The sequence below is a fragment of the Cavia porcellus genome, unplaced genomic scaffold, assembly GCF_034190915.1.
Source record: "Cavia porcellus strain 051 isolate PalLab524CR breed Dunkin Hartley unplaced genomic scaffold, mCavPor4.1 scaffold_19, whole genome shotgun sequence".
In the NCBI taxonomy this organism is placed as follows: Eukaryota; Metazoa; Chordata; class Mammalia; order Rodentia; family Caviidae; genus Cavia; species Cavia porcellus.
Window position 1 is genome coordinate 37238716 of NW_026947502.1, and position 12974 is coordinate 37251689.

At 38.4% G+C, this 12974-nt stretch overlaps 1 protein-coding gene across 1 annotated transcript; it reads right to left on the bottom strand.

Annotated features, from left to right (window-relative positions):
• Positions 1 to 1437: 1437 nt before the first annotated feature.
• Positions 1438 to 12537, bottom strand: Tmed7 (transmembrane p24 trafficking protein 7). Its single transcript, XM_003473274.5, has 3 exons — positions 12065 to 12537; positions 8282 to 8527; positions 1438 to 4383 (listed from the first exon to the last, which is right to left on the bottom strand). The coding sequence occupies exons 1-3, from the start codon at positions 12260 to 12262 to the stop codon at positions 4147 to 4149; spliced, it is 681 nt and encodes a 226-aa protein (XP_003473322.1). The 5' UTR covers positions 12263 to 12537; the 3' UTR covers positions 1438 to 4146.
• Positions 12538 to 12974: the final 437 nt, after the last annotated feature.

Consider the following 12974-nt stretch of genomic DNA (forward strand, 5'->3'; position numbering starts at 1 on the left):
TATAAAGTACAAAACAGACAATAAGAAATAGTGAGATGGACTTCCAGCATATGAGAAGGGAAGAGAACTAGGGGTGGGGGGTGAGATTTTAAAAAAAACTAGGAATGGTGAAGTACTGTGTACATGCACTGAATCCCTGTGAAGAATGTAATCACGTACTACAAGCATGTATAAATTATGAATGAAGGGCCTAGGACATGCAAGCGGGAAGGGATAAGAGAAGCGGGGTTTAAAAAATTAGTAAATAAATTTACCAACTTGCCATGGTGAATGCAATTATATACTAAAAACATGTACTGGTAAAAATAACTGGAACACACCAAAATGAATGGTGGGTTTTTTTTTTTTTATTTAAACAATGATCAAATTCTCACATTGGTGTCTTTTCTTCTGAAAATAGCAGTGATCATCACTATCAGCCCTAGGTTCAATCCCCAGTACAGAGAAAGAGACAGAGATAGAGGACACAGCAGGGAAGAGGAGAGAGAGTAGAGGGGGATGGGAAGGTGGAGAAAAAAGTGACAGTCTAACCGCTAATGTTCATCTTTAGGCTCTGCTAGTCACTGTGATATGAACAGGTTTTACGCTGCAGATTACTCTTCTGTAAAATGCTCTTATCTCTGTAGGATTACTGCAAAGAGACAATGTGTCAGTAAGGGAAACGTACCCACCATAAGGATTCAATGGCCTGCATTCTATTCCTTGCCTATGTCCCTGCTGTTTTTGCAGAGATGTGTCCAGGAACGAGCTAATTACTAAGGAAAACAAAAGTCAACCCAACTGGTTATTATCCACCCTAAAACACACTTACTTAAAAACTTTTAGAGCAAGAGATGGCTTCATTGTCTTTTACCCACATAATCTTTATTTCTACTCTAATTTTTATTAGCCATTTTCTGGTTTGCTTTAGGTTTGATTTCCTTTCTTTTTTTGTCTTTTTGAGACAGGGTCTCACTATGCAGTTCAGGCTAGCTTTGAACTCAAACTCTGAAGCCTCGAGTGGCCTTGAACTCAGTGATCCTCTTGCCTCAGCCTACTAGAGTGCTGAGATTACAGGCATGCACCACCATGCCCAGCTTCTGTTGTGTTTTAAAACTGAAGGTTAGGATACTGAGGTGAACACTCACTTCTTTTTGTTTTTTCTTCTTTTGAGAGAAGGTCCCACCACATAGTTCAGGATGACCTTGAACTCACAGCAATCCTGACTGAGCTCCCAAGTGCTGGGGTTCCAGGTGTGGGCCACCACACCCATCAGCACCCAAGCAATCTTTCGACAAGGAATGCAAACAAGATAAAACAATGAGGCAGTGAGGCTTGGCCTTCTTGCTCATCTCTGCAGATGTCTTACACTATATTATAAGTCTTGTGACAAATTTACGCTGTGTATTTATAAGTTTTTAGAAAGATTTAAGTCCTGATAGAAACAAGGGAAGTCGGTTTACTGAAAGAGTTTTTATTCTAAAAGAAAATGATCAGTGCAATCCTGTGCAACCAATGTCTTACAGAAATTGTTTTCTTTTCAAAAGTAAATGAAAAGCCCCTTGTAAATTATTTATATATTAATTTCTGAAACAAATCATAAGTTCTGCTTTGTTCCATTTCACTATAATTGCTACACATTTACAAACTGAAATCAAAGAAATGGACGGTATATAAACAAAATCTTTCAAAGAATAAAACTGCTTCTCAGTCTATTGTGTTTTCAAAGCTGAGTCTCATCAAGCCTGGATGAAAATTGTGAACCAAAAGTCATGTTTCTTTATCAAAAAAAGGACATTTAAATTATTGGCAAAGTAATATTTTAGAATGTATCTTCACCCAGTTGAGATTCTTGTACAGTATAAACTTGTATATCAACTCAATTTCCATTACTTGTTCTACTTTAAAAATATATACAACTATGATATTCAAATATGTAATGAGTCTTCTGTCCAAACATAAATATTTGGGAAATTCAAACTGCCGCACAGATTATGAAAAGATTAGAAAAAAAAAAAAGCTACAAATTATGTAGCAGGAGGAAGAAATGTCACTCAACATTTATTCTGAAGGTTTTCCAAATTATATACACATACTCTGATTAGCCACCAAAATTCAGAGCTACACAAAGACTATACTAAGTCCGCACTTTTATTTTTCTAAGACAAGGTAGCTATGCAGTTCAGGCTGGCCTTGAACTCATGGCAATCCTCCTGCCTCAGTTTCCCAAGTGCTGGGATTACAGGCATGTGCCAACAGGTCCAGCAACTCTTCAGAAATAGGTAATAGTGATGTAAAAAAAAATTGCACCTTAATATTTTCATGAAAAAGTATTTGTGGTAATAGTCTATGAAGTTTTGAGAGGTACAGGTTAAGTGAGTGCCCAATCTATGCCAAATGTGGCCAGATCTAAACCTGTTTAATTACAGTATAAGAATCTGAATACAACAGAATCCATGGGTAACCAGAAAAAGACACTTTACATTTACCCATGATTATGAATATGTTACATTAGTGCTTAAAACCTTCAAATCTAAGTATGAAGGGACGTTTCTAAAACTCCAGGACAGCTCAAATACAAGAACTCAAATATGTCAATCTGCAAAATCTTAAACTTCTTAATCCACTCATAAATGATGTAGAGTAGCTATTTGGTCTTCAAGAATCTTAAAGGGCTGAAAACATGTTCATCTCTTACTACTCTGTAACATCTAAAATAGCCAGCATGGCAATCTGAATTCATTTTGCTCTCACATCTGTGTGTGTGCACACTTTTAAGTCATCAGAATTGAGAGTTAACTCCTAGTGACGGTTAACTGAGGCCTAAACTGCTATTCAATCAAGGTTCAGGCATACAATAGTCTTGTTCAGGAGTCATCACCTCTGAGTGAAAAAGGGAGGGTAGCAGAAAAGCAGTTGCACTTTTGTTTTCCAAACAGCAGAAGTCTTAAATGTCCACATAATTTTGTATCATCCTGTATTTCTTTCCGAAACACCTGCACAAAATCTTATTTCAATCAGCTCAATCTATACAAGTTATAAGATACAAACACAATCTAAACCCTGTAATGTACAAATATGTACTAATACTCATTAGATGAGGTACAATCAATGAAAATTACCAAATAGTAAACACACATAGCATTCTAAATCTTTAAATCATTTTAGAGTTGCTAACAAAATGTGTAAAAGAAAAATAAAAACAGGAAAAAGAATAAAACCCCAAAACTTCTCAGCACATTGCATCCACGAGGATAAAATGTACGGCACTTATGTGATATAATATTTGAACTGTCAACTTAAACTGGGAACAACCTGAAGACAGGAAACTATATTAAGAGCAAGACCTGGCCAATTAAAATGCTGAAATGACATTTAACATTTTTTCTTTGTAAAAGCACTACAAATATAGTGAGTGCAGAAAACTAAAAAGTTTTCCCATTTAATTAATCTCCCTCCAATTAATAATTTTACCTACTATAGTAGTCTGATTTTTAAGGTCTATATAAACTCTATTATGGATACAAACCATTTTCTATGTGGCAGCCTTTGTAGAAAAACAACTGTTATAAATCATAGAACAAACCAAAAATCTAACATCTTCCAAGCAAGGAAGATATAAATTATATGACAATCTATCAACTAGAAATTATATCAATAGTAATCACATTTCTATAGAAGTGCCACCCTGCTCCCCCATGTAATTAAGCAGTGCAGAATAGGGCTTGAGCTGCAGTTAATCACATTTGGTTTCCTTAAAAACATAACTTTATTCACTATACACAAATAAAAGGCAGTTTTCTTCCTCCATAACAGATGTAGACATTAAACCTAAGGTTTTTAAAATACCAGCTACAAGAAAAATACTTTTAAATGATTAAAAGGAATCAAGATACCAAAGTTTAGTGTGTGAAGAGTAGATATAAACAACCAAAGAAAAAAGTAGATCATTGGTATTTAACATGAACAGCCCACAGTAAGTTCCAAAGTTTTTCCACCCTTACAAATAAATAAAGGTGTCCTTTCCATAGTTTGGGGATACGACTTATACATCTCTCCCAACAAGAGCAAGGTTTTAAAATGTTGCCAATTGTAAGTTCTTCAGTACCTAAAATTAGAGGACAACAGTATTACAGTGGTAATGGTGCATCCCTTCTCACAACGTAGTTATGATCCGACACGAGTTGTGGTGGTTCTTTTATCTGAGAAAAAGCTCTTCAGAAGAAATACCTGCCCTATGCTAACCACCAGAAGGATGAGGGCTTCTCCTACTGACCAATAGGCCACTCTTGTATTTAGATCCTCTGCTCGGCTTCGGCCTTGTGCTTCTCTCAACCGGAAATGAGTCTGATAGTCAATGACAGACTTCAGAGCTTCATGAATGGACACACAGGCAGATTCCATCTGAGGGGAGAGATTCTCAGTCAGTACGTGCAGTACTCTATACACACTGACATTCACCTGTTTCTTGTCTCCTCTCAGTGTCCCCGAGGACCACTTTAGTGGGTGAGCACCCATTCATTTATCCACTGTGCCAGCTGCCTGGCAATGTCACGCTTCTACTCACTGCCCTAAAGGAGTGCTGAGCCCAGACAGGCCATGAGGCAGCTGCTGCCCAAACCGAAACGGCACAGGCGTGGCCTCAGGGACATGGCAGACAGAACTCCACGCTAACACGGCAAAAACTCAGCTCACTACAGAATTTCATGCACAGCTTCTTTAAAGAAACATTAGGAGACAGAATTTTTGAATCTGAAAATAAATGACCAGAAAGGAATTCTTTTACATTTATCTATTTGCTAAATAAATCTCCCTCATACCAGTAACTAAACAAATGCAAGTTTCCAATGGGGTACAAGTTTCAGTTTCACAATTCAATCAGTTCATGAACCTTAATCTGTTAATACCTTATTCTTACACATTTATAACACTATTACCTTTAAGAAAGTTTATCTAATATATTCACTTTTCAATCAAATGATTTTTAGTTTTTTGAGTGGGTTTCACTGTCCAGTTCAGGCTGGTCTTGAAAACCTCTGCCTCAGTCTCCTGAATGCTGGAATCACAGACATGCACCACCATAACCAGATGTCTCTAACATTTTTTATACAAGAGTTCAATATTTTCTTTTTTTTTTTTTTTTTTGTCTTTTTCATTTTTATCGGTACTGGGGATCGAACTCACGACCACCTGCTTGCCAGGCAGGTGCTTATGCCGCTGAGCTAAACCCCCAGCCCCGAGTTCAATATTTTCTGACTGCTGTGTTACTATTTTATTTTATAAATCATGTATGTATTAACAGTTTTAAAAATAAATATGAATTTCTCTTAATTTTAATTAAGGTATAGACACTAGGAAATAAACATTTAATAAGGTTCTAACATAGTATGAAAGAAATAATTATAAACATAATTAAAGTATTTTTAAAAATGTGAGAAATTATGAGGTAAACAAACTGAATTTATCTATTAGAATACACAAATATCTTTGTTTTTTTGAGACACCTAAGAATAAAAAGATTGCCAAAACTGTGCTAAAACAAATGATTTCTAAGGGGTTAAAGAAATGCTTCTGGAATTTGTTTCTCATGTATTTTCAAATGACATGTGTCCCAAGGGTTCTTCACACATAAGAGCAAGAATTTGACAAAAATTCAAAGTAAGAACTTTTTGGAGCCTTCCAGGAATGTGGGTTAAGAACTTCTGGGTTAGAGAAAATCAGGTAATTTCAAGAACTAGTTACAGAGTCATAAAAGTTTTGAGGCTGTGTGCGGCATTCTTTTAAATTTTAAAATGAGAATTTTCTTACATACTGAAGAGAACAGAGAATACAATAATGAAGTCCATACCAATAATTAATACATGGTTAATTTTATCTCATTTACCATCTTTATCTATTTTTACTAATTACTATTTTAAAGCAAACTCCAGGTATTTTCAGGTTAGCTGCAAATACTTTCTATACTTTATTTCTAAAAGATAACATTATAAAAATATAACTAAAGTTTTTATAACATATAAAACTAATACAAATTGTTCTATAAAGTCATCAAATACAAGGATGATAGTTTTCCTTGATATCTCAAAGTTGTTTTCAAATCAAAATCCAAATAAAGTCAACACAGCCAATCAGCTGGTATACCTTTAAAAGCCTTCAGTCTGTAGGTTCTCTTTCTTTTCTCTTTTCCTTGCCATCTATTTGTATAAAAAGCCGAGTCCTATACCCTGTGAAGTTTCCCCCTCTCCTGGATTTTGTTGCCTGTATACCCAGGCTGTTCCTTATTCTAGGTATGGTAAACTGTCAGGTGGAGCCAGAAACCTGATGGGAATCAGCTGTAATGTTCTGGGTGGAAAGCCTCAGACCAGAGTCGTGTATTTCCTATGACATATTATGACAAAGCACAAAATGTCCACTTGTGAATGATTAGACTTACATGACACCAGTTTGATTCATGCAGTATATAGTTTTCCATCAGTTTTTCACCAATTTTTCACCTAATAGTTATCATTCCTATTCTAGATCCGTTTTATAAAAAATGGGTAAAAACTAGTCACAAACTCATTCGTTTATTCTCTATTTATTAGCTGGTAATTTTTTCCATTTTAAAATATGAGTAACTACTTTATAATATTTCTACTATATGAGCTTACTAGCTTTTTGAAAGTAGAAAACTGACACTAAATAAAAATGTCACATATGAAAAGCAGGCTACATGGTACTGACTGCTTTGCTGTCGATCATTTTGCCCACTTTATGTTTTTAGAGTAAGCTACTTTCTTACCCAAGTTAAAATTCATTACAGTGGAGATAGGTTAAGTTATAAATAACAGCCCCAAGGAAAAAATCATTTACAAAGAGTTGCCTTTCATGCAGGATCCTAAAGAGAACATTTCTAAAATTACTATACTAAGTCTGAATTAAGGCTGTTATACATTCTTAAAACTGCCTTTATACCTAAATGGTTAGCAAAGAAACCAAATGGAACCTGGAAACACTGAAAATACCAGTTTAAGGTTTTAACAAGATGGTAATTACTGGTTTTTTTCCTTGTGGTCATATGGATACCAGTGATTGAACCCAGACCCCTGTGCTAAACTTTTTTTGTTGTTAATTTGGAGGCAAAGTACTGCCAAATCACGCAGGCTGACCTCAAAAACTGCAATCATGGGGAATGAGGATTTAGCTCAGTGGCATAAGCACCTGCCTGGCAAGTGTGATGCTGTGAGTTCAAATTTCCAGTACCAAAAAAGAAAAAAAAAAATGCAATCCTGCTGCCTTGGTCTCCTAAGTAGCTTGAATTACAGGTGTGTAATAATAAAGTAAGTTCCAATGATGCTTTTAACAGTATTTCTCAGACGTAACCTAAGCTCGTATTGTATTTGAACTGGAGATAAAACAGCCCCTTTGTATCTGTGCAGTATCTGTTTACTGTATTAAGTTCCTTTCACTTTTTCTCTCATTAACCTTTCTTCAATATAAAACCCAATTTAGCTTACACAGCTACTTTTGTTAGATGATGTATCATTAATCTTCAGTGTTCTACCTAAGTTACAGCAAAAGTTATTGTAACAACAGTTGAATAACACTATGGTATAAAGACTGCTGTGCGGTATATTTATGTATTACTTGGGCATCATTTAGCTCCCAATTACATTAACCTACGGTATGGTAACAACACTCCTCTCCAGGTTATAAAAATGTTTCAGGACACTGGAATAGTGCTTAGGCTTCTCAGATTTTTTAATATTGATGTTTCTATCTTACTGACTGTTACTATTTGACTCTTAAATGTCCCTCTGAGCCCACATAAGAGGCGGTTGCTGGAGGCATGCCCTTAAAGGGATACCAGGGCCCAGCGCCCTCTTCTCTCCTACTTCCTGGCTGGCGCAAGATAAGCTATTTTGCTACTCCTGCGATGATGCTGTTAACCTGCCACAGGCCCCAAAATAATAAAGCCAGCTAACCAAGAACCGGAACCATAAAACCATGAGCTGAAATAAACCCTTTCTCCTTTTGAGTATCACAGGCACTTTCTGTCATGGCAATAGAAAACTAATAGTGATCTTCTCTTGTCTGAATGCTTTCTTCACAATTAAAAGTGCATCTTTTAACATTGTTTTTTACTATAAAAGTCTTAAGTTCTCAGTGAAATGTCTAATTTACTGAAAAATTAAGATGGAATTTGGAAACTTTTAACAACCTTTAAAACTTATATTCATCGATGAGTTAATGTATAGTATTATATTATGTTTATTTCTTTGCTGTAATCACTTCAACATTGTTTTGCTAATTTTTTATTTACCTGGGTAAGAGCACTGACTCGGTTTTCACTAGGAAACAAAGGTGGGTCTTCTCCAACTTGAAAATCAAAATACACAGTTTTATGTGTGAAAGTAGAAAATTCATTGCTGAAACAAAATTTGTATGTCCCATTTCTGGAAGCTGTGAAGGTAAAACTATCATACTGTTTCTTCGTCTCTTTGTATAACATTGTACCATCAGGATCTTCTAAGCGACAATCTACATCATAGTGACCACCAGTAATCACCTAAAAGAGAGTAAGAAACAAAAGGGAGCTCTGTAAGCAATAAGTGTGAGAAATCAACAAGTTTCTTGTTAAAATGGCAAAAGGTTGTTGGTAAATGACTTTCCCTATCACGTGCAATTACACATTTGTAAGTAATTTTACCAATGGATGAAATTTGGGAAGCACATTTCAGTTCAACCAAAGCTTTACACTGTCAACTAGACAAGTTTCCTTATGGAGAGGGAATTTTTATTCATTTCAGATAACTGTGCTAGTTAATATATGACTACTATACGACTTGATTTAAAAGCAAGCATCCATGAGATTAAATGATACAGCTTTGTTATTTTTGAGCTTTAATTCTCTTGGTTCAAATAATATTGACATTGTCCATTAATAAAAAAGATGTTATTTGTGCAAGCTTTTATCACAGGAACTATAAAAATATAAATATAAAAATATTTTGATGTTTAAAAAGGTCTTATCAAATTGATATTTACCCTTCCCCAAAAAATCATTTTTTCAGTGGAAAAATGACTTTGTTTTGATATACCCAATTACTCACATTTGACTGTATTTTGAATTATGCAAAAGGATGTGGACTCATCACCCCACCTTTCTTCTGTCAAACTTTTTAACTTTTTGGTGATACTGGGAATTGAACCTATGGCTTTTGCATGAGCTACATCCTCAGCTGTTTTTTTTTTTTTTTTTTTGAGAAAGGGTCACACTAAGTTGCCTGGGCTGGGCTTGAACTTGCAATCCTTTTGCCTGACCTTCAAACTATATAAAACAAATGCTCTTATATGAGTTAATATTCTTTTAAATTGTCGGTTTCTATATGACGAAAACTTGATTTAGTGTCAATACCTAGGCAAATGATTACAAAACCTTTGGCATCTTACTATCTCTCTCCAGTTCATCCCATTTCTTCCACAACTAATCTACAATATATTACTGTCACGAGTCCCTAAAAGGTCTTCCACAATTTAATCTGCTCTCCTTCTAACCCAGGATTTCCCAATCTTGGCACCACTCCCATTTTGAGCTGGATAATTAACTGTACTAGGGAGTATGTTGCCCTGTGCATGGTACCATGTGCAGCATCTGGTCTCTTTATTACTTACTACCGTTGAGAGCCAACAACATGCCAAATTGTGCATACTGGAGCAGGACAGCATTCTATCTTTCTTCACTACCCTCACTGAGCACTCATTTAAAACTTTTTGACAATGATAATTCATTGTGGGCTACCCAAAAATCCAAACCTGTTAATAGTGGCATACCTCCTATTAAACAGGGGTCAGAACCTCTTATGTTCATAGGTTTGCTAATTTTATGTTCCTAAATACCAGACTATCAGAAGTTCTCTGGACAAGCTTTCACTTTACATTTGCACTGACAGTGGAAATTTAATAGTGTTTATTTGCTACAGAAGAATCACAGGGTCCCAAAACACAGTGCTCACCAATCTCCTTTATTACAGGAAAAGAATGTAATTTAAAATATCACTGCCAAAGGCTATTTCACAAGAGGTCTAGAGATGTCAGGTGTGGCTCCTTTCTCCTCCCTCTGTGAGGTCTATGGCCAGATACATGTTCTCTCTCACACAAGTGTGGAAAGAACACTTTGGAAACCAAAACAGGGTGTTGGCTAGTTTTTTACATATTTTGCCAGTCCCCCAGGTATATATTCTGGCTTCATACCCTGTCTCAAGAGCAGAGCCCTTGGTGGCAGTGGGGTAGTGTGGGAGTGGGGAGCACTTACCCAGATCAGGTACAAATCATCAATCTTACTGTTGAGAAAAAAATAGGTTGACAAACTGGTATAAATCTCCCCCCAATTCTCAGATCAACAATCACAAAGCAAAAGTATTATGACTCAATATATTTCAGCACCACAAACAAACTACAGCAGAAGGGCTCGGCTAATTTAAGATCTGCTGGAATGCTCACAAACACACCTGCCTAGGTGTGCCCTACTGATTCTGTCACTTGTAAATTTGCAGACCTTAGGTGTTAACCTATCTCACCTGTGGCATCAGTAAAAAAGGAGTCTTACCCATTTTGTATCAAGTTTTCTTGAGAATTAACACATCTGAAGAACTTGGCATAGTATATATACATAACACAGCTGATTTTTTAAAAGATGTTGTAGTATCCTTGATACCCAGCCCAGCATTTGCACATGTAAGATTCAAGAAATGTTTATTAAATTGAAACAAAGGGAATTCTGGCTTACACTTAATATTCCCATCTTTTTTGTCCCCTGGCCCTAATTCATGAATTTAATAAACATAAGAGTCATCCTTAATCTCTTCCTTATCCACCACAGACAAACTATTACCACCATCCTGTTGACTGTAAGTTAGTATATTCTCTCCAAGCCTTTTTTCTCCTTACCCATTTCTGCAGTCACAGTCTAAACCATTATTTCTTCACATGTACTATGAAACATTTTACTCATCTTTTTTACCTTTGTACATTCCAATCCATGAAGCCACCAAGAATAATTCTGATCATGTCACTGAACTACTTAGAAAACCCCTGATGGTGTCCCATATTCAAAGGAAAAACTAAAATCCTGAAATGGTCAGCAAAGAATCTGACAGACTGGTCCTTGCTGACCTGTCTTCCTCAGCTTCCTGTTTTCAACCATATTGAACCTCCCTATGGTCCTCAAATTCTTAAGTGTTCACTCCACCTGTAGGGTACTCCCCATCTTCTATACCTAGGAAGAATTTGCAAAGTATTTACTACTCACCCTTTAAAGTTCAGCCTAAAATGAGTTTCTAAAAGAAACCTTCAGGGAGCTAAAAGGCCACATTTCTCCACTTATTGCTATTAAAATAGTTTTGATGAATGAGCACGTATTAATTAAAGTGGGTAGTAGGGAGGAAAATCAAGAGCTCCAGCAATGACCTAATCTGATTACTTCGGGATCACCAGGACCCAGCGTTGAGTGACCGCTCAACTGCTAAACTAGCCTGTCAACAAAGGCAAAAAGAGTAAATACCGTACTACCCAACTTAAAAAATAGCATTCTGTTTAATGAAGCTACTTTTTTTTTTAACATAACTCTTCTATTTCTATAACACTTTAGGCAGATGGGCGTTCATCCTCTAATGGAGTATTTCCAACAACAGGGACTGCATTAACCAACAGTCCTATCACCACTGGAAAAATGGAAAAGCAGTGGAGTTAGATATTGGCAGCAATGCAGGCTCAAAGTGGAGGTGTGTATTACAGAATAGGAGGATTGACACTGTGCATTCTGGAACAGAAATAACCTGTTTTCTTTTTTAAGGGAATCTTTCCGGAAGAAAACTCAGTAGGCTTTACAACAGAAGACAGAGAAGGATGGAAAGAAATGTCACAACTAGTGGAAGCACTTCCGTAATCGTAACAACCGATCTTACACATCTCCTTGCTCAAGGTTTAGAAAAGGTGAGGCAAATGCCCTGCACTGACTACACGTGGCGATTCTCGAATTACCCTAAGAATGAAGGCACACCAGAGGGAGGCCGCAGCCCCAACTCTGGGCCGCGGCCCGGCGTACCTGGAACTCCAGGGTGCACTTGGTACCCTGAACGATGTCCTCGTAGAAGCACTGTCTGGCGTTATCCGGCAGCTCGAACGTGATTTCCGAAGCGCCGCCAGGCCCTGGCGCCAGCAACAGCAGCAGGAGCGCGAGCAGCCTGCGGCCCCAACGGCCCGCGGCGGCCGCCCAGCGCGGCGCGGACCCCGGCCGCGGCATCCCGAGACCGCGGCGGCCTCGCGGAGATCCGCAGAGACGCGCGCTCACTTCTGCGCCGGTTCACCTGCGGGGCAGGCCTCGGCCCGCGGAGCCCGCAAAACAGAAGCGCCCGGAGCCTCAGGTGGCTGTGGGATGGGAACGAGCCGCTGGAGCCCGGGAAGAGGCGCCAGGAGGCCCGGCCGCGGGCAAGGAACGACCCGGGAGCACTAAGATGACCCGCTGAGAGCAGCGGAAAGGGCTCGAGACGGCCGGAAGTGGCGCGTAGCACCGCCAGGAAGGGGCGGGGCCTACGGCACCTGCCGAAGCGACCCGGACGCTTTCTTCTCCAGAGTGCTACGTGGAAGTCGGCGAGGCGGTCGGCGCGTCCGGCGCGAGGGGCGGAGTCAGAGCCCCGAGCGGGCTGGGGGGGGGGGGTGACGGGAGAAGGGGCGGGGCCTTTCACTGGATGGGGCGGGGCCCATGGCTAAGATCCGCGGACGTCCTTACTTGAGGATTTTCCCCGGCCTTTGTCTGCGAAGAGCAGAGTACGAGCGGGTCTTGGAGCGAGTAAAGGTGGCTCCGCTTTGCTCTAGGGAAATTAAGGGTTTGTGGTAAAGCACTTTGCAGTATTCAAGTAAGTACTTGCCAAAGTGCAGATTCTGGAAGCAGACCGCAAGAATTCTGACCCCTGACCTGCTGGCTCTTGACCACCTGTCTTTGCCTCTGTAGAAAG

Coding starts and splice junctions, on each gene's coding strand:
- Tmed7 (XM_003473274.5), bottom strand. CDS start 12,262: ATGCCGCGGCCGGGGTCCGCGCCGCGCTGGGCGGCCGCCGCGGGCCGT. Junction 8,528..12,064: donor AGTGCACCCTGGAGTTCCAG/GTACGCCGGGCC, acceptor ACTCTCTTTTAG/GTGATTACTGGTGGTCACTA. Junction 4,384..8,281: donor GAGTCAGTGCTCTTACCCAG/GTAAATAAAAAA, acceptor CTCTCCCCTCAG/ATGGAATCTGCCTGTGTGTC.